At 56.8% G+C, this 23,649-nt stretch overlaps 1 protein-coding gene across 1 annotated transcript in view; it reads right to left on the bottom strand.

Annotated features, from left to right (window-relative positions):
* Positions 1-19,821, bottom strand: part of LAMC3 (laminin subunit gamma 3) — a 59,740-nt gene extending 39,919 nt beyond the window's left edge. Inside the window, exons 1-3 of the mRNA XM_058524308.1 lie at positions 19,437-19,821; positions 6,686-6,990; positions 2,198-2,328 (exon numbers count right to left, since the gene is read on the bottom strand). Of these exons, the coding sequence (XP_058380291.1) occupies positions 2,198-2,328; positions 6,686-6,990; positions 19,437-19,821 (821 nt within the window). The remainder of the gene's footprint in view (positions 1-2,197; positions 2,329-6,685; positions 6,991-19,436) is intronic.
* Positions 19,822-23,649: the final 3,828 nt, after the last annotated feature.

Genomic DNA, 23,649 nt, shown 5'->3' with positions numbered 1-23,649 from the left:
CAGACACCGAGCGTGGGCAGCTGGGCCCGTGTTCCCCTCCTAGACTTCTCCACCCCTGTGAACACCACCCCAGCGTCCTGGAACTACGGAAGCCCCTTGCTTCCTACCCCCACAGGGCGTCACTCCCACACCGAGCTGGTTTTCCGTCCTAAATAGGAAACACCTCTCCCCACCCTATGACTGTCTCCCACGGCCACTGCCTAGCGTCCCAGCATCTTCTCTCTCCTCTTACCCTTCCCCATGTGGATGTCAGGGGGTTGGGGTGTTTTAGGAGTCCGACCCTATTACTGCCCTGGCCAAACCCTTCAACACCTTCCCACTGACTGTGGGATGAGAATAAACTCGGTCCGTGGCCCTGACAACCCCCCAGCTGTCTCTGCGGCCCCCCAGCCCCAGGTCCTCCCTTCCAGCCCCAGGCCTTCTAGCCCCTCAAGCCCCAAGTCGCGCACACGCTGGCCCTTCGGCCTAGAATGCTCCCCTCTCGCGTCCTCCAGCCTCGGCCAGTCCCCATCCGCAGAGCAGGCCGCCTGCCCTCGGCACACCCCGCCCTGGCCTCCCGGCCCTGTTGTTCTGGGGCGCGCTGACGTGTGCTGGGGACTGATCTGATTACTGTCTGCCACACCCTCGAGACTGGGGCCGGCACACACGTGTCTTCCCCTCTCCTTTCCAAGAAGGAACCCGATAAGCGTTTACGTTGAGACAGCATCTGTGTCTCCCCTGGTTCCACAACCCACATTGAAGGCCCAGTACCGGGCGGCCACGCGTGAGACGGGCCTGGGATGTCACGGCTCCTGCTTCCTGGGGAGGGGAGATGCTTCAACAGACTACGACGGGCACTGACTGATGCTAGAGAACTCGGGGCCAGGGCCAGGGTCCCGATGACGTAGCCCAACACCTCCCACAGGAGAAGGGGGGCAGGGGCGCAGCGCCTGCTCCCTCAGGGACCTTCCTGAGTCGTTGGCCCTGGGACTTTGGAGCGGCCTGAGCCGTTCATCCTGCACCGAGATGCCTCAAAGCCTTATTAAAAATGTTTGGGGGGCCGGCCCGGTGGCGCAAGCGGTTAAGTGCGCACGCTCCGCTGCGGCGGCCCGGGGTTCGCTGGTTCGGATCCCGGGCGCGCACCGACGCACTGCTTGGTAAGCCATGCTGTGGCGGCGTCCCATATAAAGTGGAGGAAGATAGGCACCGATGTTAGCCCAGGGCCGTCTTCCTCAGCAAAAAAAAAAAAAGGAGGAGGATTGGCGGATGTTAGCTCAGGGCTGATCTCCTCACAAAAAAAAAAAAAAATGTTTGGGTCTTGGGGCCTGCCCCGAGGTCTAGTGGTTAAGTTCGGTGCACTCCGCTTCAGCAGCCCGGGTTCATTTCCCAGGCATGGACCTACACCACTGGTCAGCAGCCATGCTGTGGTGGTGACTCACATACAAAATAGAGGAAGATGGACACAGACGTTAGCTCAGGGTGAATCTTCCTCAAGCAAAAAGAGGAAGATTGCCAACAGATGTTAGCTCAGGACCAATCTTCCTCAGCAAAAAAAAAAAAAGAAAGAAAGAAAGAAAGAAAAAAATGTTTGAGTCCCCATGAAGTCCTACCACACCCATGTTTACCAGGAGATGTGGGAAGGAATGGGGCTGACGGGCTTCAGCATTTACAACATCAGGAGTGCTGGTACAGGAAAGAAAGCTTCGGGAGCCTCGAGGCCTGCGCCTGCTCGCAGTCACCACTGACCAGCTCTACTTGGTGCGCACGTCAGACGGAGGCGGTCTGGCTGTAACATAAGATGCTGTGCTAGGTGGGGACGGGGAACAGCACCGTACACTTGCACAAGTGCCGCTTCCTCCGTGGCATGAATGAACGTACCCGTAAGATGCAAAAAAAAAGAAAGGGGGAAGGGACCTCCAGGCAGAGGGAACGGCAGGTGAAAAGGTCTGGTGTGTCCCACAAATGGTGGTAGAAACACGGCTGATATGGGAAAGGCTGCAGGAGTCGGGCCAGGAGGCGGGATGTAGCCGGGCCATGAAGGCCTCGAACGCCGAGCCCAGGGGACCAGGATCCTGCTCCCTCTTTCTCCCCTGGGGCACCGGAAGTGGCTTCTTCACCCCTCCACAGCAGCCACCGGGTGACTCCCACGTGGCAGCCACCTTCTGCCCCAGGACCAGGGTCTGGGGTCCCGGGCCCCACCGCCCTGCCGTCTGCCTACCTGCCGCCCACAGAGAAGTCAGACACGGCATAGTAGTAGGACTGCAGCACCTTGGGGTCCTTGAAGATGTCGTCCCCAAAAGTGTTGAGCCGGTCCAGGGAGACGAGGAGCTCGGTGCTGGTGACCCACTCCTGGGGGCGTAGGAGGACAAAGGAGAGGACAGGATGCCATCAGCAGGTCCCTGAGTATCTGCTCTCCCCTGCTCTGCTGGAGCGTCCTACTGGCTGCCCTGGGGTCTCCTGGGACACAGGGACAGGCCAAGTCCTGACAAATTCCAAGAACACTGTAGAAATAAGGAGCCTGTGCTTTGGGGTCACACCAACCTGGGAGCCAGGCCACTTACTGGCTGTGCAACTTAGGGGAAGTTGCTCAATGTCTTGGGGCCTCCATTTCCCCATCTGTGAAATGGGACAAGCAACAGTGCTGACCCCACGAGGGTGTTGGGAGGAGGCTGGCCGATGTCAGCAGAGGGGCGTGGGGTCTGGTACATGCTTGGTAGTGGTGGAGGTGCTGGGGCAGGGCTGCAGCAGCCCATCTAAAACCCGGTCACGCAGGTCACCTGACTTCTCCCAGCAGCTCCTGCGCCCCCAATCTAGACGTCAGCTGAGGGAGGACGCGTCCCAGTGCCCTTCTGCCCTGCTCAGCTGGGCCTGGCGTGGGGCAGGCCCTAGGTTTCTAGGCTTCTCACGGGCTCAGGCTCCCACAGACAAGTCACCCGCCCCAGGTGACATCTGTCCCACCAGAACTTGGGCCCCTCATGCTCGCTGCATCCCCAGCCCCCGGGCTCTGCCTGGCGTGTATCAGGTGCTGGATAAATACTGGCTGATGGCTGAATGAGCAGCTTCCCCTTGGAAGAGCCGGTGGGGAGAACCCACGTGAAGGCTGACATTTCCATCTGCCTGCTGTTATAATCAGAGGTCGCTCTGCTGAATTTTAATCAGCATTTTAATTCAGCCCAGGAGCTCCTGGTTAGCAATCAGGCCCATTAGGACAGAAAATGAACTCCTGGCAAAGTCTCTTCTCGCCCCAGCGTGATTCAGGCCAGAGGGCCTCTCCTGCTGCCCCTGAGCTCAGCAGCTCACCAGCCCGTTGCCCGGGACCCAGGGCCTCTGCCGGAGGATGCTTCAGCCGGGAGGAGGGGTCCAGCACCAGCAAACTTCAGTGGGAACATCAGCACTCAGCGAGTGTGTGAGTCCCTGTTACTCCCCGCATCACTTCCCAATGTGGGTGTGCGTTCCGGGATCTGGAGAAAACGCAGCTTCTGATTGTGAGGTCTGGGGTGGGGCCTAAGACTCTGCATTTCCAACAAGCGCCTAGCTGGTGCTGATGCTGCTGAGGAGCAAGGAGCTAAGGCCGGGGGTGGGAAAGCCAGCAGTGCACAGCAGAAGGCGCTAAGACTCTTTTCCTTCTCCAGAAAACGTGCCACTTGGAGAACTCAAACGAGTTGATGTGGGAGCCGGAAGGCACTGCAGCCGACACTGCAGTTATGGCTCAGGTCCTCACAATAACGCCACGTGTGGGTACTGTTATTACCCCTGGTTTACAGATGAGTGGACTGAGGCTCAGCGAGGGTAAGTACTCTGCTCCAAGTTGCATAGCTGGTGCATGGCAGAGCTGGGATTCGGGTCTATCTGACCCCAGGGGCCCAGCTTTAACCACTAGGTAGCCTCCTTCCTGCGTCTACCCCAGCACCCTCATCATACTGGCTGGTGGGGCCCAGAGGGCAATGACCTGCCCAAGGTCCGGCCCCCAGTGACCCTCCTCTGGGCTGCTGCATCTGCTCTGTGGCCTATGACCTCCTCCATCAGTCTGTGAAGACAACAGGAACAGCATCACAGTCTCGCTGAGACACAGGATGGGAGCTGGGAGAGAGAAGGGGGATTTGCTCCCTTAGCCCAAATTGTATGGGGCGCTCCCTGAAGCCCTAAAGGTGATTTTAGGGCAAACCGGAGTCCCAGTGTACACAGGCAATGGGCTTTGGAAGTTGTAATGGCCCCAGCTAAAACTACGAGCGGGCTCTCGGGTTGGTTTTGGACCCCAGGTCCAGATGCGGCCTTAAGCGGAAGCGGGAGACGGTGAGCTCGGCTCCAGCCAGCCCTCGGGAGTGGAGCTGCTCCGGCCGCCACTCAGCTCTGGGGCCCAACTCTGCCTTCTTCTCCAAGGGCCTGGGCCGCTCACGGGGGACAGAGGGACCCAAGACCCAGCAGCCGTAAGGACACATCCTTCGTTACCTCCCAGTGCTCTATGTCCCCGGGGAAGCGCCACCCTGGATGCGCCCTGAGGGGAGGACAGGAGAGAAGGGCAGGGGGCTTGCCTTTCCTTGTCCTTCTCTGACCTTGGCTTCTGCCTGGGAGCAGCAGGGGCATTTCTGAAAAGGCTGTCTCTCTGTCAGGGACAACGTCCAGGACACACGAGGCAACAAGTCAGGGAACCTCGCTGCCGAGGGTCTCGGCTTAAGCCTCTGTCCAGGTGATGGCGGCACAGACACAGGTGGAGCAGGGCCGGCCCTGCTGCTTATCTTCAAGTGACCCTGGCGAAGTTTCTAATCCGCAGAGCTTGGAGCCCCGTGGAGGAAAAACTGTCATTTTGAACAGAATCACGATGATGACATGTGAGCATTTCTAATGGGACGAGCAGGGCTGGGGCGTCTGGAGATGTGATTCTGCACCATAAAGGATTAACCTTGCCCAAAGAGAGGTCTGGCCTTTGCCCCCCTACTCTGGGAGGTCACCTCTAAGCCCTTCAAATGTCCTGCTCAATAAGTGTCTTTGTTCACCTGGGGTCTTGGGCCCCCCAGACAGTCTATGCTAACAACGTAATTTATGGAGAGGGCCTTGGACACACGCGATCAGCTTGACCCCTGGGAGGCTGGAGATTAAGGGCAGCCACATAGGCAGCCAGCTGTGTCTCTGTGGCTGACCCCAATAAAAACCCTGAGGTGCAGGAGAGCTTCCCTGGTTGGCAGTACACTGTGCGTGTTGTCACACATCATAGCTGGGAGACATAAGCTCTGTCCCCACCACTCCCCTTGGAGAGGACAGCTGGACACTTGCACCTGGTCTCTCCTGGACCCGCCCCAGGCACCTCTTCTCTGGTGTCAGTCTGTATCCTTTCACTGTAATAAACTGTCACCGTGAGTATAGTGGCATTTCTGAATTCTGAGTTCCTCAAGTGAATCACTGAACCTGAGAGTGGTCTTGGAGACCGCAAACCAGCTGACCCCATGTCTTCTTGTGCTGGGCAGCCCAGGCAGGACATAACCTCTTTCTGGGCCTGAGTGTCCCCTCTGGAAACAAACAGGAATTCTAAGCCCAGCCCCCCGTTATCCCAGACAGGCAGAGGAAATGCTCTGAACATGTCAGGGGAAGGAGACGGCAGTTTTTCTCAGCAGAGGCCCATCTGAACCCAGGGAAGTGGACTAGAGGGCCGTCCAATGCCCAGAAACATGAAGCAGCCACCGCGTCTGCAGATGAACGGTCACTGACAGAGAGGAATGTGGACAGGCGTGGGTGCCCTTAACAGCAGGGGCCACATACCTGAGCAGACGCAGCTGGGCTGGACAGGGGGGCCTGTATGGATGGACAGAGCCACAGGCCCGCTGTTCTCTCTGCCACGAGGACGAGAACGTGAGCCACTGTGAACTCTTATCTTCAGAGTGTGAATGAGCAGTCTCATATGCCAAGCCCTGTGTTGGTCACTTGTTAGCTGACCGTCCAATGTGGCAGACTGTCCATGTGGTAGCCACATGTGGCTTTTAAATTAAAATTCATTAAAATGAAATAAAATCTAAAATTCTGTTCCCCAGTCACGCTAGTCACATTTCAAGCGTTCTACAGACACGTGTGGCTAGCGGCTGCCCTCCTGAACAGTGCGGCTAGAGGCCATTTGTGTCCCTGCAGAAAGTTCTGCTGGGTAGTGCTGCCTAACAGCATAGAATTTAGGACTCCGTGATTCCAAAACTTATGTTCTTTTTACGTTTTCCATTTTATCCTCGTACAAGCCTTTGGGGACACACAAGGCAGGCGACCTTACTGGTTCACAGAGGGAGGAAGTGAGGCCCGCAGCGGGGGTTCTAGAAGGAGCACCAGCCGGGAGTCAGGATGCTCAGGGTCTGCTTTGGGCCCTTCCACAGTCCATGCGTGTCCCTGGAAAACCCCTTCCCGCTCCAGGCCTCAGTTTCCCCACCCACATAAGGAAGGGGTCAGGCGAGTTGGTGGTGGTCACAGGCTCCTGGGAGCCACAGGGCTCTGCCGTGGAAGGCGAGGGGAGGGACTCTTCTGCTTGACTGAGCCCCTCCTCCATCTACTTCATTATCAGCATCCACAAAAGATGGAGACACAACGAGGGCTTCTGTTGTTTAAAATCCGAAAACCATGGGATCTCATAGGGCCCTCTGTGTCCCGCCACTTGAGACTTTCCTGTGGTCCCCGACCCGGGTGTCCCGCCTGCAGCCCAGCCCCGGCCCCCCAGGCCCCGCTCCTCTCTGACCTGCAGCACGGGACTCTCCTCAAAGTTGTAGGCGCTGGGCCGGCCCTCCAGGGTGGAGAAGGCCACGTTGCCCCCGCTCAGCGGGGAGATGTCACTGAACTCGGAGGTGCAGAAGGCCACGCGCTCGTCCTCGCCGGGCCGCAGGTACTGGCCCTCGGGCCTGCCGTAGGTCTTCCGGCAGGAGGCGCTGTAGTACTGGTAGGGCTCCCACGGGCCGCCGGCGCGGCTGCGCTTGTAGATGGCGAAGCTCTCGGGGCGACTGGTGTGGAACTTCAGCCTCACGTAGGTGATCTCGTACGCTTTCCCTGCGGGAAGACACGGACCCATTTCACAGAAGGGAAGGAAGAGTCAGAATCCTGGTCTAGAGAAAGCAGAGCCACTGTGCTGCATAAACTACCTTGGATGGATAGAGGCTGTCTGGAGCACTGTGCTGGGAGTGTCATGAGGGATTAGTGATGACTGTCAGGGGCACCAGAGAGGACAACGCCAGCATGCTTCCTAGGTATTTGCCATTCCTTATCTATGTCAACTTGCCTCCCTGCACAGGAATCTGCATCGTTAACACCCCTGACAGGCAGCCATCTCTTTTTGCTCAAATATCTCCAGCAATAGGACGTTGCCACATCCTGAAGAAGACTGCTCTACCATTAGAAAGTTATTTATTTTACTACCCCCCAACAAAGCCGACCTTTCCACTTGTGCCTTTTGGCCTCATTCCCTCCCAGTGAGTTCAGACCCCTGGAGTCTGGAGACATCCCCGTTCCAAAGCCCCCTAACCCTAACACAGTCTTCCCTGCAGCCCTCTATTCCTCCCACTTCCATCTAACTTCCCTTCTGATTCAAATTTCTCAGAAGTCTGTATCTGCTGTCCCACGGCCTCATCTCCCAACTTAACCCTCAGTCCATTGCAATTCACCTTCTCTGGGCCACTCCACAGAAACTGCCCTTGCAAAGCCACCTCACCAACAGCCCTCGTGGCCACAGCCAGGGACCCACCTTGCCTTACTTCCTGGGTCATTGGTCATTCCACTATGTTGGAAGCCCCCTCCCCCAGGCCTCTGTGCAGCCTTCCCTCCTGGGTCTTGCTCCTGGGGTCCTCCTCCCTGCCCACCCTGGGGGTCCCCTCCTCGGCCCCCTCTGCTCATTCCCCCCGCCCCCAGTGGCCTCTCCCCTCCACCGGCTTTAGCCCCACTCCTGTCCCCCACGCTGTCAAGATGGGGGGATCTTCAAGTATCAGGCACCCGCCCTGCCCTCCTCTTCACCCAGCTGCCGCCATCACGCCCAGGAGCGCCCACGACCAGGAGCCCAGATCCACCACAATTACTCAGAGCTGCACTGGGGGCTGGGATGCCAAGGGGGCTGTGGGAGGGGAGCAGGGCGGTGGAGAGGGGAGGACCCCTAAGTCCTCACCTGCCCTCAGAGGGTGAACAGAAAAACCAAGAGAGGCAGCGCAAGCACACGGCTGGGAGATCCAAGGCCGTGGGACAGCAACAGCCCTGAGGGTGGGGAGCAGCTGCTTCTGGGGAGGGGCGCGGGGGAGGGAGGCTGGGCTGGGAGAGCGGGGGAGCTGCTGCCTTCCACAGCCCCACTGAGGAAGCACTGGACTTCCAGACCGAGGGCATGAATGACGGCAACAACAGGAAGGAAGTCGAGGGCTACCTTGGAAAGGCGATTCCTCCCTGCCCGAGATGCCACCACCCACCCCCTCACTCACCTCCTGACTCCACTCAGGTGCCCCTCCTCACGGAAGCTTTCCTTTAGCCGACTCCCATCCCCAAGTCCTCCCCCAGCTAGGGGAGGGGCCTCCTCGGTACAACATAATATCTGAGCATCACACTGAGTACTCTATACCCCATCTCGCCCCACTCACCCCATCGCCAGAGAATTACTGCTCATCGACCCACATCCCACGCTGGACGGAGCTCCTCAGGCCAGCACCTGGCTTTTCTTTTTTAAACTTGGCCACCCCAGCGCCTACCAAGTGCCTGACACCCGGTAGCCATTCACCAGTGTTGATGCACATATGAATGAATGAATGAATGAATGACCAACGGAGGGAGCCATTCCGGTAAGTTCTACCATTAGCAGGAGACTCGCATTCCCCGGAGCAGCAGAGAACACACCTACTCCCCCTTCCCGGGGCTGCCATCTTCTCTCTGACCCTCTGCCCCTGGTCCCAGACACCCCAGGAGGCCTGCCCACTGCTGTCACCTGCATCCCTGTCCAGTCTTCCTCACCGCTGAAGAGAAATCACTTTACTCCTCTGTTTAAACATCTGGGCCCTGTGTAAGAGCTAAAACTATAACACTCTTAGAGGAAAACACAGGAGTAAATCTTCATGACCTGGTGAGGCAAAGCCTTCTTAGATGCGACACCAAAAACACAGGTGACAAAAGAAAAAAATACATAAACTGGACTTCATCAAAATCAACAACTTTTCTGCTTCTAAAGACACCGTGGAGAAAATGAAAAGCCAACCCACAGAATGGGAGGAAATATTTGCACATATCTCATAAGGGATTTATCTAAACTATATAAAGAAGTCTTACAACTCAACAATAAAAAGACAAATAACCCAATTATTTATTATTTATATATAAAAAATTTTTAAATTATTTATTTATATAAAAAATGGGCAAACGATCTAACTAGACATTTCTCCAAAGAAGATATACAGATGGCCAACAAGCACACGAGAAGATGCTCAACATCATCAGCCATCAGGAAAACACAAACCAAAACCCCAGTGAGATACCACTTCACTCCCCTAAGATGGATATAATCAAAAACAGAGATAATGACAAGTGTTGAGGAGGATGTGGAGAAATTGGAACCTCATACGCTGCTGGTGGGAATGTAAAATGGGGCAGCTGTTCTAGAAAACAGTCTGGCAGTTCCTCAAAATGTTAAACACAGAGTCACCACATGACTCAGCCGTCCCACTCCTAGCAGATGCTCAAGTGAAATGAAAACATGTGTCCACACAAGAACTCGTCCACGGTGTTCACCACAGCATGACTCAGAGGAGCCAAAGAGCGGAAACAACTCAAGTGTTCATCAACTGATGAATGAATAACTAAAATGTGGTAGATCACACAATGGAATACTATTTGGCAATAAAAAGGAATGAAGTACTGATACATGCTACAACGTGGACGAACTTTGAAAACATTATGATAAAGAAGCTAATCAGGAAAGACTACATATTGTATGATTCCACTTATATGAAATGTCCTGAATAGGCGAATCCATCAAGACAGAAAGTAGATGAGGGTTGTCAGGGTCTGGCGGGTGGGGTGGAGACTGGGGGCCTACTAATGGATACAGGGTTTCTTCGGGGGTGATGAAAATGTTCAAAAACAGATAGTGGTGATGGGTATACAACTCCACGAATATTCTAAAAACCACTGAACTATACACTTTAAATGGGTGAATTGTATGGTGAACTATATCTCCATACAGCAGTTATAGATATTTTAAAAAACTGGACCTCATATCCATTAGGATGGCTATTATTAAAAAAAAAAAAACACATAATAACAAGTGTTGGAGAGGATGTGGAGAAATTGAAACCCTTGTGTGCTGCTGCCGGTGGAAATGTAAAATGGTGCATTCGCTATGAAAAATAGTTTGGCAGTTCCTCAAAAATTAAAAATAGAATTACCACATGATCCAGCAATTCCACTTCTGAGTAATATATCCCAAATAACTGAAAACAGGGTCTTGAAGAGATACTTGTACACACATGTCCATGGCAGTATTATTCACAATAGCCAAAACATGGAAGCAACCCAATTGTCCATCAACAGATGATGGATAAGCAAAATGTGGTCTATCCATGCAATGGAATATTATTCAGTGTTTAAAAGGAAGGAAATTTTGACACCTGCTGCACCATGGATGAACCCTGAGGACTTTATACTAAGAGAAATAAGCCCGTCATGAAAAGACAAATACTGTGTGATTCCATTTATATGAGGTCCCTAGAGTCGTCAAATTCATAGAGACAGAAAGGAGAATAGAGGCTACCAGGGGCTGGGGGAGGGGGAATAGGGAGTCAGCATTTAATGGAGACAGAGTTTCAGTTTAAGAAGATGAGAAAGTTGTGTGGATGGATGGTGGTGATGATTGCACAGCAATGTGAAGGTACTTAACGCCAGTGAACCATATACTTAAAAATGGTTAAGATGGTAAATTTTATGTTATGCGTATGTTACCACAATAAAAGAAAAATCTGGGGAAAAAATATATATATTGGCCCTTTGGGAAGGCAGTTTGGTGACACGGATGAAGAGCCATGAAAGTACTCCTTGCCTTTGACAAAAGAATTCCATTTCTGGAAATTCAAACAAGGAAAGAAACCTAAATACATGAAAATGTTCATCAAGGCGTTTTTTATAAATAGGGAAAAAATTGGAACCATAAGCGTTTAACAAACTGTAGAACAAAAATTCACGGGGTGATTGAAGCCACTGAAACAAGTGACAACGAGTTTGTAATACACGGGGAAAGCTGAGGTCAAAATGTTGAATAAAAAAGACACAAGACCACACATCCCGAATCACCAGATTATATTAAAAATCCCTAAAGAACAGGAAAAAAGTGAGACATGAAAGGGATGAGCGTGGTTGTCCCCAGGGCAGAGGACCAGGAGTGACTTTTCTTCCCTTTTCAATTCTACTTTTTCCCAATTTCCTCTCACGAAGCTTGTTCTAATTTAAAAACTGGAGAAAACACACTAAAAAATTTTTTTCAAGGAACTGCCTTGCCATGTTCTGTTTTAAGATGGTTTTCAAAGTTACATGGCAGCACAGCTTGGCACTGTCTCCGAGTCCCTTAAAAGAAAGCATGTGCAGCAAACCGAGTCAGTGTCCGGGGGCGGCCTGGAGGCTGCTGCTGTGCTGAACCAGGCAGGGCCTCGCCCCAGACGTGCGCTCACGAAAGGATGCTGCGTGGGGGCTGCGGCGGGTCCCCTGGCCCAGACTCCTCTGTAAACATCTAGCAGCCAGACACCTCACGGAAGGGGAGCTTGGAGCCACTTAAAAGGTAGCTGGCAGCTAGAAGTGTGATAGGAAAAAGACAGTCACTGGGATTTTCACGCAAACGAGCAACATCGCGGGCTAGGCTTTTCCTCTTCCTCGCCAAGCCAGGAGGCGACAGAAGACACAGGAACATCACAGAGACACGGCATAGACTGTTGGTTACAAGAGTTAATTAGAAGGGCCAAGAAAGCAACTTAATCCTCGCTTTGTGATGAAAAGGTTTCTGCCAAAGGCACCCCGAATGCTGGGGAAGGAACCGGCCCCAAGATCTTCTAAGGGGAGACAATAATTGAATTGCAGCTCCAACCCAGACCCTGCAAGCTCCAGGGGCCAACGAGGCTTCAGGGTGATGGAGACAGGCAGGTTCCCATCAGGAAGGCTGGGCCAAAACGTCACCCCAACTGTTAACTGGGGCTGAGACTGCTCGGGAACGCATGGCTCCCTCACCTCCCAGCTGCCCAACAGGCAGTTCCCTCTGCCTGGAATGCTGCTCCCTCCACGCCTCACCTGGCTGGCTCCCACACATCCTTGCTCATCCCACTGGCTTAGCGGACTGGACCACACGCCCCAGTCTCAGCCTGACATGGACCATCCTTCTGCTTCCCTTCCCTGGCTGACGGCTACTCGTCCCTGGAGCTGTGGTTTGAGTGCCTCGCCGGTGCTCCCCCAGCCTCCCTGGGCTTCTTGATCCTGCTCTGTAACGACCTGCCCATTTCACTAGTCTGTGACCCCCGTGGGACAGAGGTTGTGAATCCTTAGAGCTGAGCACAGCTCTGGCATACAGTAGGTGTTCACTAAATGCTCGCTGAATGAGCGGGTAAAGACAATGAATGCTGTGCACCTTCAAGGAGTTTATAATCCAAGGAGCGAGTTGAGACAGACAGGCCCGACGACACGGCTGACACTGTCACGGTGTGTCTGCACCCGTGACCCCCGGATGAGCCTGTCTAACAACAGTCTGCACTTAGTGAGCACCTCTGCGCTGGGCGCCTTGCTCCAGGCTTTCTGCACGCGGTCTGGCCGAGACCCCCCGCACAGGCTTGGGGAGGAGAAAGAAACTCGCCCAAGGTCAAGGTCATGCAGAAAACAGCTGAGTCTCTACTCAACCGCAGCCTTGTCAGAGTCACTGCCCCGGACCAGGCCACCCTCTGTCCAGGGCTCTGCGGGCGACCAAGGGAAGGGGTAGCTCAGGAACGGGGTGCTGGCGCCCGCGGATGCCGCGCCGGGAGCGCCAAGCCATGTCCTCTACAACCAGCTGGGACATAAAGCCCGACAGGGGTGACACCGGGGCGGTCATAAAACCCGGCCGGCCACATCCGGCACCGATCACGCAGAAGGAGTTCGGAACAGAGAGGCTTATTTTGGGAAAATGGAAACCAAACAAAGCCCTTTAATTGGAGCCATCTGGGAGCAGTGGGCTGGGGGAGCTGGAGGGGGCAGGGGAGCTGAGTCGGGATGCCTGGGTGAGGCGCCCTGCCCGCCGCGACCATTAGAGCCGGGGGATCGTGGCAGGCGGGGCCCTCAGCCCTATCACCTGCCATCCACCCTTCCTGTCTTCCTCTCCCACCCCAGCTCTCAGCAATTTGAGGCATGGTGAGTCCCTGCGAGGAGCTAGGGAATCCCTGTGACCACAATGCCAGACACCTTGAGAGCCTAGGTGAATTGGGGCTGGGCCCATCACAGTTCTCTCATCTTTGGACCAAGAGTCTAAACCCCAAATATGGATCAAGACTGTCAAGCCTACTGTCCAACCTGGGCAGAGTGATAGGTCTCGTCTGATTGATCGTCGCCTAGGACTTTGTATTAAGAAGGACTCTGAGGTCCAATCTGAACTGAGACATGACGGAAATGTATAAACTACAAGTTTGCAAAGAGGGTGGCAGGGCATTCAAGACCATTGCAATAAATCAGGGGACAGATGAGGGGCTGAGCAGGAATCACTGAGAGCAGGGCAAACACAGAACATTCCAGAGAACGATCTAGTGATCTGGTGAATGCTGAAGTCAAAGGGCTGAGGAGGAAAGACGCAGCTGACTCCCGAACTTCTTGCTTCGGTGCCTGGAAAGATGGGGGCTGGGGAGGAGCAGGCCTTTACTTTTTAATTTTAAATACACCTAACATAAAATTTACCATCTTAACCAAGGCCTTTACTTTTTAATTTTAAATACACGTCACATAAAATTTACCATCTTAACCATTTTTAGGCGTACAGTTCACTGCATTAAGTACATTCACATTGTTGTGCAACCATCACCACCATCCATCTCCAGAACTTTCCATCTTCCCAAACTGAAACTCTGTCCCATTAAACAGCAACTCCCCATTCCCTCTTCCCCCTAGCCCTTGGCACCCAGCCTTCTACTTTCTGTCTCTCTAAATTAGACTGTTCTAGGGGCCCATATAAATGGAATCATACAGTACTTTCCCTTTTGCATCTGGCTTCTTTCACTTAGTAGAGTGTTCCCAAGGTTCATCCATGTTGCAGCATGTGTCAGAATCTCCCCCCTTTCCAAGGCTAATATTCCACTGTGCGTACACCACATCTTGCTTATCCATTCATCTGTCAATGGACACGGTTACTCCTACCCTTTGGCTGCTGTGAATAACGGTGCTATGAACACAGTGCCTTTATTCCTGGACCCTGAGTTTGAGCCCCTCGTGTGACATCCAAGGGCTGCTGTTCAGGAGGATGATTGAATTACTAGGTCAAGGGCACAGGCGGGAGACTGGACGAGAGGTGCAGTTGGAGTCCCAAATGTCCACCGCAATCCCGACTGGCAAAGCCGGGGGCGTGAGGTGGGGGGAGGGCGCCCTGGTGCAGGGCTGGCACGAAGAGGAGGGGGAGGAGGGGAAGGAGGTGGGTCAAGTCACAGGAGCCCGGCGGGAGCAGGAGCGGGGCAGGGCCAGGAGGAAGGCTGGGGCCCACGGCTTCGGATGCATCTGGAAGGCTGGGGAGTCATTCATTCACGCATGCGCTCACTCCTTCCCTTGTTCCCAGTGAGGAAATACGGTATAGCTATGATGTGCTGGGGTTCACATACCCCAGCTCCACCACTTAATGGCTCTGCGGCCTTGGGCAAAACACCTAACCTCTCTTGGGTTAACTGGGCAAGCGACTTGAACAGAGTGCCTTAGTTTCCCTGTTTGCAAAAGGGGCATAACAACAACAGGCTTAATGAGTAAACGCCTGCGAAGCACTTACAACAGTCCCGGGCGTGCCGCAAGCACACGACCCAACGTTAGCTGCCATTCCGTGCACTCGCCCCACCCGCATTTACCGGGCAGGGGCCTCGTGCTGGGCTCGGAGGCACAGCTGTGAAAACTGGCATTCCCTCTGCAGCCAGGGCTGTGATGGATGCAAATAAACCAAACCCTCAAGGCAGCACCAGCCAGACTGACGGGGGAAGGGCGAGGGGCCACAAGAACCCATGGGCAGGCCGTCTGCCCAATGCTGGGGGGTGGGGGGCTTCCCGGAGGAGGGGACCTCTCAGCTGAGCGGGGTACACAGCATATGTCAGAATCTTGTCTACTGCTGCGTCCCCAGGGCCCGGCACGGGGACTGGCACACAGCAGGTGTTTAGCTGTTTTGTGCACGAATAAGATGTGGGTTATCCAGAAAAAGGCAGGAAGAGAAAGTATGCAGGCAGAAGCAACAGCAAGGGCAGAGACCGGGGGAAAGAGAGGAGTCAGGGCGCACGTGGCTGTGCCAGAGTGGAGGTGGGGTCGGGACGATGGAAGGCTGCCTGCATCCTTCCTGGGCTTTGGGAGCCCCCACCCCTGCACCTCCTGGTCGGTCCTGGGAAGCCCAGGGAGGGCCAGCTGGGCCCAGGGCCGGGCAGGGGCTGCTCCTGCGGGCGGAGGCTGAGCAGGGCCGCTGCCTTGACCCCCTGGCCTGCCTGGGGCCCTGCGTTCCAGCCAGAACCCCCAGGGAGAAAAGAGGAGGGCTTGGGCCCTGCGCTGGGCCTGGCGCTGGCCCCGGCCAATGCAAACACGCCGCCCACTCGACAGGAAGACACAATGGCGCCAAAGCTCAGGAGACCAGCTGGCTCGGGGCTCCTCAGGGACCAGTGGGGTCCTCCTCACATCCAGCCCCCACCCCCCACCCCCGTCTTATCCCCTCCACTCCGGCTGTCCTGGGCGTGCGCATCCAAGAACACTGCCTCCCCTGTGCTGTCCCCTTGACCTGGAGGGTCCTTTGCTCTTTGGACAACTCTTGCCACCCTTCAGATCTCAGCGAGGTCCCTTTACCCGTGTGTGTCCCTGGAGCACAAATTCTCCTTCGCGTCATTCCTGGGCCCAGCCCGTCTCCGGCAGGCCTCACCTCCCCCAGCACGGCCCAGGCAGACAGAATGGATGCACGGAGAAACCAGCCTGCACACGGGCAGTCAGGGCCGGAGGCTGGAGGGGGGACAGGCAGGAGCCCCCCCACCTTATTCCTGCAACTTCCTCCTCGCTCAGGGGCTCAAACTCATCTTCTCGGGGACTCGAAGGTCTTTCTGTGGTTCCAGGAGATTCTCAGAAATCTAAGAAAACGTACAAGCAAAAAGGGAGATTCCCCCTACACTGGCAAAAAGTCAAGACTCAGACTGGCCTCACCTGGACGCTTCTCATTCCCAAGTGCAGCGCATTCTGGCAGAGGGGCCCAGGGTCCGCTGTCTATTGGCCACGTGACCCTGGGCAACTGATTTCATCCACAGAAGCTCAGTTTCCCTGTCTATAAAAGAACCAATCGTGCTGGGTTGGGGTGGCGATTCAGTGGGGTTCTAAGCATGTGGTGAGAGCCCCCCCATAGTGTCTGTTCCCCTGATGACCATCCACCTCCCCCCCACCCCCACCGCCCCCAGGCTCCAGCCCGCCCGCTTCCCTGGGACTGGCGGAGGGCTAGGAGCTGCCGGCCCCCGCTGCTGCCTTTCATCCCAGACAGGAAGGCTCAGCTTAGCGACTTGGGGATTTGGAACAGATGTCCGAGACTCGCAGGGGGCTGGGAAAGCAGCGACCTCCGTCCCGGGGCTGACCGGCTGCCTCTCCCTCCCCTGCCCCTCACCCCCTCCCTCCAGGACACCCCAGGCCAGAGCCGGCCACCCACTCTCCCCTCCCACGAGCCGTCAAGGAGACGGTGGACAGAGCCAGCAGGGGTGGCCTGAGGACCAGGAGGAGAGGCTCCCGGCCCACCTCGTCTGACGATCGGGGCTCCACTGGGAACAGCCCGACAACCTCAGACCTCTTCTTCCCCTAAGATTACGCAATCCACGGCCTAGCGTGGAGCAAACCAAAGCTGAACGGAACCCAAAACAGGCCAAGGCTGGGGCTGCTGTGGGTCTCGGCGCCCCTCATGCGTCAACAGGGCCCAGGGTCAGGAGTCTGCGAGCCAGCGCGGCGAGCATGTCTCAATCCTCCGGCAGAGGCACCCCCAGGGGAACCTCAGCCCTGAGCTGCTCTCAGCGGAGCGATGCTGGTCACACACGCGGACTGTCACAGCTCCCGTAAGCACTAGGCCGACCCGAGCTCACGGAACCTGCACAACCACCCGGGAGGCGGCAGCTCTCATCCCCATCTCACAGGGAGGAAACCGAGGCACGGAGAGGGGATGGCGTTCGCCCACCAAGTGGCTGGGCCTGAGTCCACAGCCCTGTTTCGAGATTTCTACCCTATCCTGTCTCCCAGAGCAGGCGAAAGAGGGCCTTGCGCTGGGCCCAGAGCACAGGACGGAGGAGGCGGCATCGTCATTCATTCCTTCGTTCACTGTACAAACATTTCCGGAGCCTTCTATATGCCTGGTGCCGTAGAAGTAGTGGAAAGAACAGTGGTAAGGGTAAGACACAGCGGGGTGTGTAGGTGTATGTGTGTGAGTCTGAGTGCGTGCGTGAGAGTGAGTGTGTCTGTGCGTGTGTGTGAATTCGTGTGTGGGGTCTTGGCTCCACACTCAGAGCGGGAGTCTCTGAGCCTCAGTCTCCCTGGTTCGGAAGGCTCAACATGGCCTGCTGCTCAGGGTTCTGGGCAGAGCTCGGAGGCCCGCAGACACGGTGCTCGCACACGGGAACTGCCCCCAGTCCCTGCCCGCCTCCCCTACCTCGTCTGTGCCGGGGCTGAGCCCCTGACACGTGTGACACATGGCCAAACCCGCACCCTCCGTCAGGGAACAGCGTGTCTCCCCCACAGCCCCCACCCTGTCCCAGATTCCTTTCCCTGTGGCCTTGGGGTCCTGCCAGCCCGTCCAGCCAGCTCCCCCAGCCTCCCCCCACACTGGTTTCCTGTCGCCCGCCTGGGTAGAGACCCCGCCCCATCCAGAAGCCCCACCTAGCGGTCCCGACAGACCAAGGGAGGTGACGAGGCCCCAGGAAACTGAGCTTTGGGGGGGTGGCAGCTGGTACATGCCTGCTCTGCTGAGGGGGCTCAGTGTCCCCCATCTCACTTAAATGTCACTTCCCAGCCATCCCCAAGGCACTGTCACCCAGGACTGGGTAGAGCCAACTCCATCGATGTCAAGGATTTTATGCTCTGACCTTGGGTATACACAGCTGTCCTTATCCAGACTGTCATTTAGCAGCTGTGTGTCTTTGGGCAAACACGTAACCTCTCTGAGCCTCAATTTTCTCATCTGAAAAATGGGGATACAGTCTCATAGTCCCTTATACAACCTGCTTGGCTCCAGAAGTGTTCTGGAATTCAGAACTTTCCAGAGTGTAGGGAGATGAAGCAGTCCTTATCCCGTGAATTTTGTTAACACCTCTAGTGGGGTCTGGGGCCACAGGCTGTACTCAAACGAGATTTCAGTAGCAAAACGTACAAAAAGTCACTCTAACTAGGATAAACAAGGTCTGTAAGTAGCCTGCAGTCAGCTTTAGCGCCAAAATGAGTTCTACAAATACTTAGAGTTGTCAAAGCTTTGGGAGATTTTGAACCCACAGACACGGGAGTGTGGATTGAAACACCCCCTCCTGAAACGGCTGTGTGAGCTGCCACAGAGGAGACGCCTGGCTCAGCGCCCGGCCCACGTAGGAGCCCCAAGAGAACCGGGATCAGCCGGACTTGGAGCGGGGAGAGGGCATTCCCATCCCCCCAATGGGGGCGGGGCGGGAGTGAAGGACCGAGGGCAGACCTGGGACTCTGATCCTCAGGGATCTAAGGGCTTCCGCCGCTTGCTGTGGTGCTGGTGGAGGGAGGCACGAGCAGAGCAGAGAGGCCATGCCGTCGGGTCCAGCTACCCGACAGCAGCATGAAGCCTGGCGGCTGCTCAGAGGGCTAAACCTCCCCGTGATGAACGCCGGGGCTCCCCAAGAACACACCCAGGGCCGCGCACAGCCTCTGAGCCACTGAGGGGAGTCACTGAGCCCCGAGGTCGACCAGACGACCCAGGATTAGGCGCTCCTGCCCTGGTGGGGGCCTAGTTCACCCCCGGTGGGTCACCTCCCCACCTCCCCCACGACCGCTCTGGGTCTAGGATGGACAACCATTCCAGGGCATTGTCTTGCACGCAGATCCACCGCTCTGTAAAAGGCTCCCAGGAGGATTCCTGCCCCTCCCAGCCCCAAAGGGCACCATCAGTCTATCCGTCCAGCTACTGGGGGGGCACAGGCCCCGTCCCTGAGGCCCCCAGAGCTGGGTCCTGCAGCCAACTCAGGACCCGCAGCAGCCGCGCCTCCTGGCGCTACCTCGCCGTGGGGTGGGAAGAGGGGACGAGGCGGGGGCGCTGCCCGGCCCGCGCTTACCCAGGCGGAGGGTGATGTTGACGGAGGTGGGGTACTGCACGCCGAAGAGCATGGACGGGCTCTGCCACCAGGTGCTGTCGTCCTGGCTGTGGAAGTCGGTGAGGTAGGAAGCGTTGTGGTGGCGCTCGGGGTCGGCGGCGTCGCAGCGCTGGCACTGCGCCCCCGCGCCCGGCGCGCCCACGTGCGGGCAGAAGTCCTCGGGCGGGCGGCCGCACGTGTGCGAGGCCTCGGCGCGCCGGCCGAACGCCGCGTTCTCGAACTCGGGCAGGCAGCGCTGCGCGCGCCCCGCGCCGTCGTAACACGCGCCCATGCCCGCGCCCGCCGTGCGCACCAGCGCCACCAGCGCCACCAGCGCCAGCCCCAGCGGCAGCGCGGCCGCAGCCATGGTCCCCGGCCCGACACCCCTGCGCGCCCGGCTCTGCCGCCCGGCTCTGCCCGGTGGGCGCGGACCGCGCGCGGGGCGCCAGGACCCGCCTCCCCCGGCGGGCGGGACCCGAGGCGGGGCTGGGAGGGCGCGGGGGAGTGACCGACGGAGGGCAGCACCCCCACCTCCCCCCACCGCTCGGTCTCTTGGCGCTGACCCCCACCTGGTGGACGTGCCCGGGAGTGTCCGAGCTTCATGATCCTGGCTTTGCTGGGAACCCTAGCCTCTTCGAGCCGCAGTGTCCTCACCTGTAAAATGGGCTTGGCAATGATCCGGGTTCATTACCGCTGTCCTGAGGTTTCAGTAGCTCCTCGTTAAATGGAAACTGCTCACCAGTGCCTTTCAAGTCCCAAGAAAGGGGGACATAGGGTCTTTCCCGTTGTACATCTCTTTTTAGCAATAAAGACACCCTCAGCAGGTTCGTGGGATGGTTCCTCACGGCCCTACGTCTCCGTTAACTCTGAAAAGTGCATCTGCTGCTGGCTTCTCTCTGTGCTCAAAGAAAAGAGATTCTGACCTGATATTTGTGATCAAGGGTACCCTGGTGTCATCACAAATATCACCTCAGAGAGGCCTTCCGTGTCACCCCCCCAAGTGGATGCCCCCTTCAACTCTCCATTCATTAAAGTTAGTAAATTGAAGGAGAAAAGCCATATACTCACATCAATAGATGCTAGAGAAAACACTTGATACAATTTAGCAGCCCTTCCCAGAAAAACTTTTCCAAGGAAAACAGAAATAAACTTCCTCAACATGCTAAGGACTATTTTTCAGCGGCAGCCTTTGCAGCCAGGGTCCTGGCCGTAAACTAGGTCCTGCCAATCTGAACTAGGTCCTGCCAATCAGAGGTCCCCGCCTGAGATTTGGAAGGCGGAGGTGGGCAGAGGCCGTCTTCTGCCCTTCTGGTGAATTTCATGGTGGTGGGCCAGGTCACCCGGGAGGAGGCTTTGTGCAGCAGCGTCTTCCCCTCCCAGCTCTGGGGGGTGGAGAGGCCTTTGTGTGCTGGAGGCAGCAGGAGTGGCGTCTTGTCTCGTGTTTCTGGCCCCGGGATCACAGCTGCAGGGTGAGCTCTCAGAGCCTCAGGTGGTGGCAGCTTCCCAGGTGGGTCAGATCTGCAGGGTCCTAGATGTTGGCCCCTCCAGCGCTTCCATCCGTCTCCTGAGCACTCACTCCCCTGCATTGAGTCCTTTCTGTTGGCCATTCCTAAGCAGGTGGCCCAAACCCAGCGTGGAGTGAGTGTGCAGTTGGTTGCCATCACTGTAATGAGGACAAAACCCTGCACTCTATGAGCCCTCTGTCTGGTTGGAGAGGGAGGGATGCGCTAAAAAACAGCCAGTGGCATTCCAAGGCTGATCTTACCTGTTTTATAAGGCTGAGTTGTGGCCATGTGTTTATAGCCATTGGTTCCTCAGCCAACATGTATGTTGCCCACTGTATACCCTGCACTGGGCTGGGGCCGGGCACAGGCGTGAGCTAGACCGCCCCCCCCCACCCCGCCACTGAGGGAGAGACGCCAGATGCACAGGTGTCGATGAGCAGGCTGATAGGATGTAACAGAAGGCGTGCACAGGAGACATGGAGTGTGGGGAGGATGGGGTGGCTAGTGTGCCTGGAACTGGAGGGTGCTTCCCAGAAGATGTGACAAGTAAACTGAGTCGTAAAGGGTGAGTAGGGAAAGGGCATGTCAGGTAGGAGGCACAGCATGTGCAAAGGCTCAGAGGCGTGAATGGCAGGGCAAGTCTGTTGTGTGTTTGCAGCGCTGGGCGGGGAGTTGGTCCTGACGGGCGAGGCTGGAGCAGGGTCGGAGACCAGATGATGTGGGGTGCCGGGCACTGTGGCCATGAGCTGGGGCTTCGTCCTGCAGAGGGTCTGTGGGAGCTGGAGGCTGTGAGTTTGTGGGGGACAGGGACCATGTGTGCCTCACCCCCGTGTCCCCAAGGCCTATGTTGAGCGTAGATCAGGGAACGAGCAGGAGCTATGCGGCTGGCAAAGGCTGATCCTATAGGGGCTGGGCCAGAGATGATGGCTCCTTCAAGAGGTGCCACCTGGGTGCGCGCTGACCTTGCCCAGCTCCTGGCAGCATCCCTCAAGGGGACTGCCCTGCCTCGGCTGGCGACCTCAGTCTAGGTCTGCAGGAGGTCTCCCCTTCCAGTTTCTCCAGCCTGCCCTCCACGTCCAGCTGTTCATGTTCACCCAGGATCCACCACCAGGTGGCGACATTGGCCACATTACAGGACTGGCCCCTCTCGCCCCCTGGCGGCCAAGGACACCGTCGCGGTCCCTGTGCGGCCAGTGGATGGACCAGAATAAAGCCCTTTCCCAAGGCTGCCTTCCCTTAGTTGACTGCAGGGGCACCAGCGTCAGGCTCTGAGAGGGAGGGGGCCCTGCTGCCCTGACTCCTCCCCTTCCACCCCCTCTCCTCCAGCCGCCAGGGGCCCCTGAGTGGTGTGTGGAGCAGCCAGGTTGACGGGGACCCAGAACTCGCAGCGAGTGAGGGCAGAGCCGGGACCAGAGCTCGTGCAGCTCTCTTCCCCGTGGCCTGAGCCTTCTCCAAGGCTGCAGGCTCAGGGCCGGGGGCAGGGGCAGACAGGCTCCATGCCCTGCCCATCTGCGTCCTGCGCCAAAGACCCCTCCACCCCCTGCCGCCGCACTGGAGACCCCTCAGCCTTTGTCCACGCAGGCCTGGCCCAGTGGTGCTGACATCTCAGACTCTTACTGACTGCTGTGTTCCAACAGCCCGAACCGGGAGGGATGGTGCTGAGGGGAGTGCGGGGTGGAGGGTCAGGCCCAGAGCGGGGGATGTGGTTTCCTGACCGACGTGTTCACAGCAGGAGGTGACCAGGTCTCTCCCATCCCTGCGGTCAGCTCCTCCCAGGATGCGAGTCAGGGAGGGGCTGGGCTCCACAGATCCCAGGAAGCAAAGTGTGGCCCCTGGGCATGGGGGTGTCTGTGTACCCACAAAGTCTCAGGGTAAGTCCCCAGATCTGCGTGACAAATGGACGAATAAATACTTCTGTAACTGTAGGAAGGGACCCAGAATGAGCCAGGAGAACTGTGGACGTCACCATGCGGGACACTGGGCAACAAGACGCACGCTGCCACCTCTCCATCAAAAGAAGGCTCTGAGTGTCACCTCCTGGCAGGAACCACCATGATCCCAGCAAAGACACCCGTCTCCTGCAGCCAGGGGCCCCTCTACACACACAGGACCTGAAACCCAGATCTGTGCAGGGCCACAGAAGCCATGGGCCACATGGCCTCGGTTTCCCTGCAGCCTGGAGCTTTGAGGCCCGACCCCACACCTGCCATTGTCCTAGCCCATTGTCCCAGTGGTGGTGGGGAGCCAGAGAAGGCTCTTGAGCAGCAGAGCCCATGTCAGTTTCCTTCAGGAAGATGGATGGCGATGGAATCCTGGGGGTCAGCATGGAGGCAGTGTGGGAGGAGGAGCCGGTGTCTGTGTGTGTCTGATGGGGGATGTGCCTGCGCTGGGGACCTGAGGAGTCCCTGTAGAGGTCTGACCTTCTCCTTGGGGCTGCGAGCAAAGGTGGTGGACTCCCCTCCCTGCAGCACACCTACCAAGGGTTAAAACCTTCCAGGCACAGAAAGGAGGGAGAAAAACCGTGTTCTGATTTGCTTAATGAAGGTTAATTAAGAAGACAGAAGACAGCGGATTCCTTCAGGACAGAGATGAAAGGCTTGTTAATTAAATCTGGGGAGATCTGGCCGGGGCCCCACTGATCCCGTCTGACAGCTCCACAGCTTCGTGGGAGCCCAGAGTTGGGGGCATCG

The sequence above is a fragment of the Diceros bicornis genome, chromosome 28 (assembly GCF_020826845.1).
Source record: "Diceros bicornis minor isolate mBicDic1 chromosome 28, mDicBic1.mat.cur, whole genome shotgun sequence".
Classification (NCBI taxonomy): Eukaryota; Metazoa; Chordata; class Mammalia; order Perissodactyla; family Rhinocerotidae; genus Diceros; species Diceros bicornis.
This window is presented reverse-complemented; position numbering and strand designations above follow the sequence as displayed.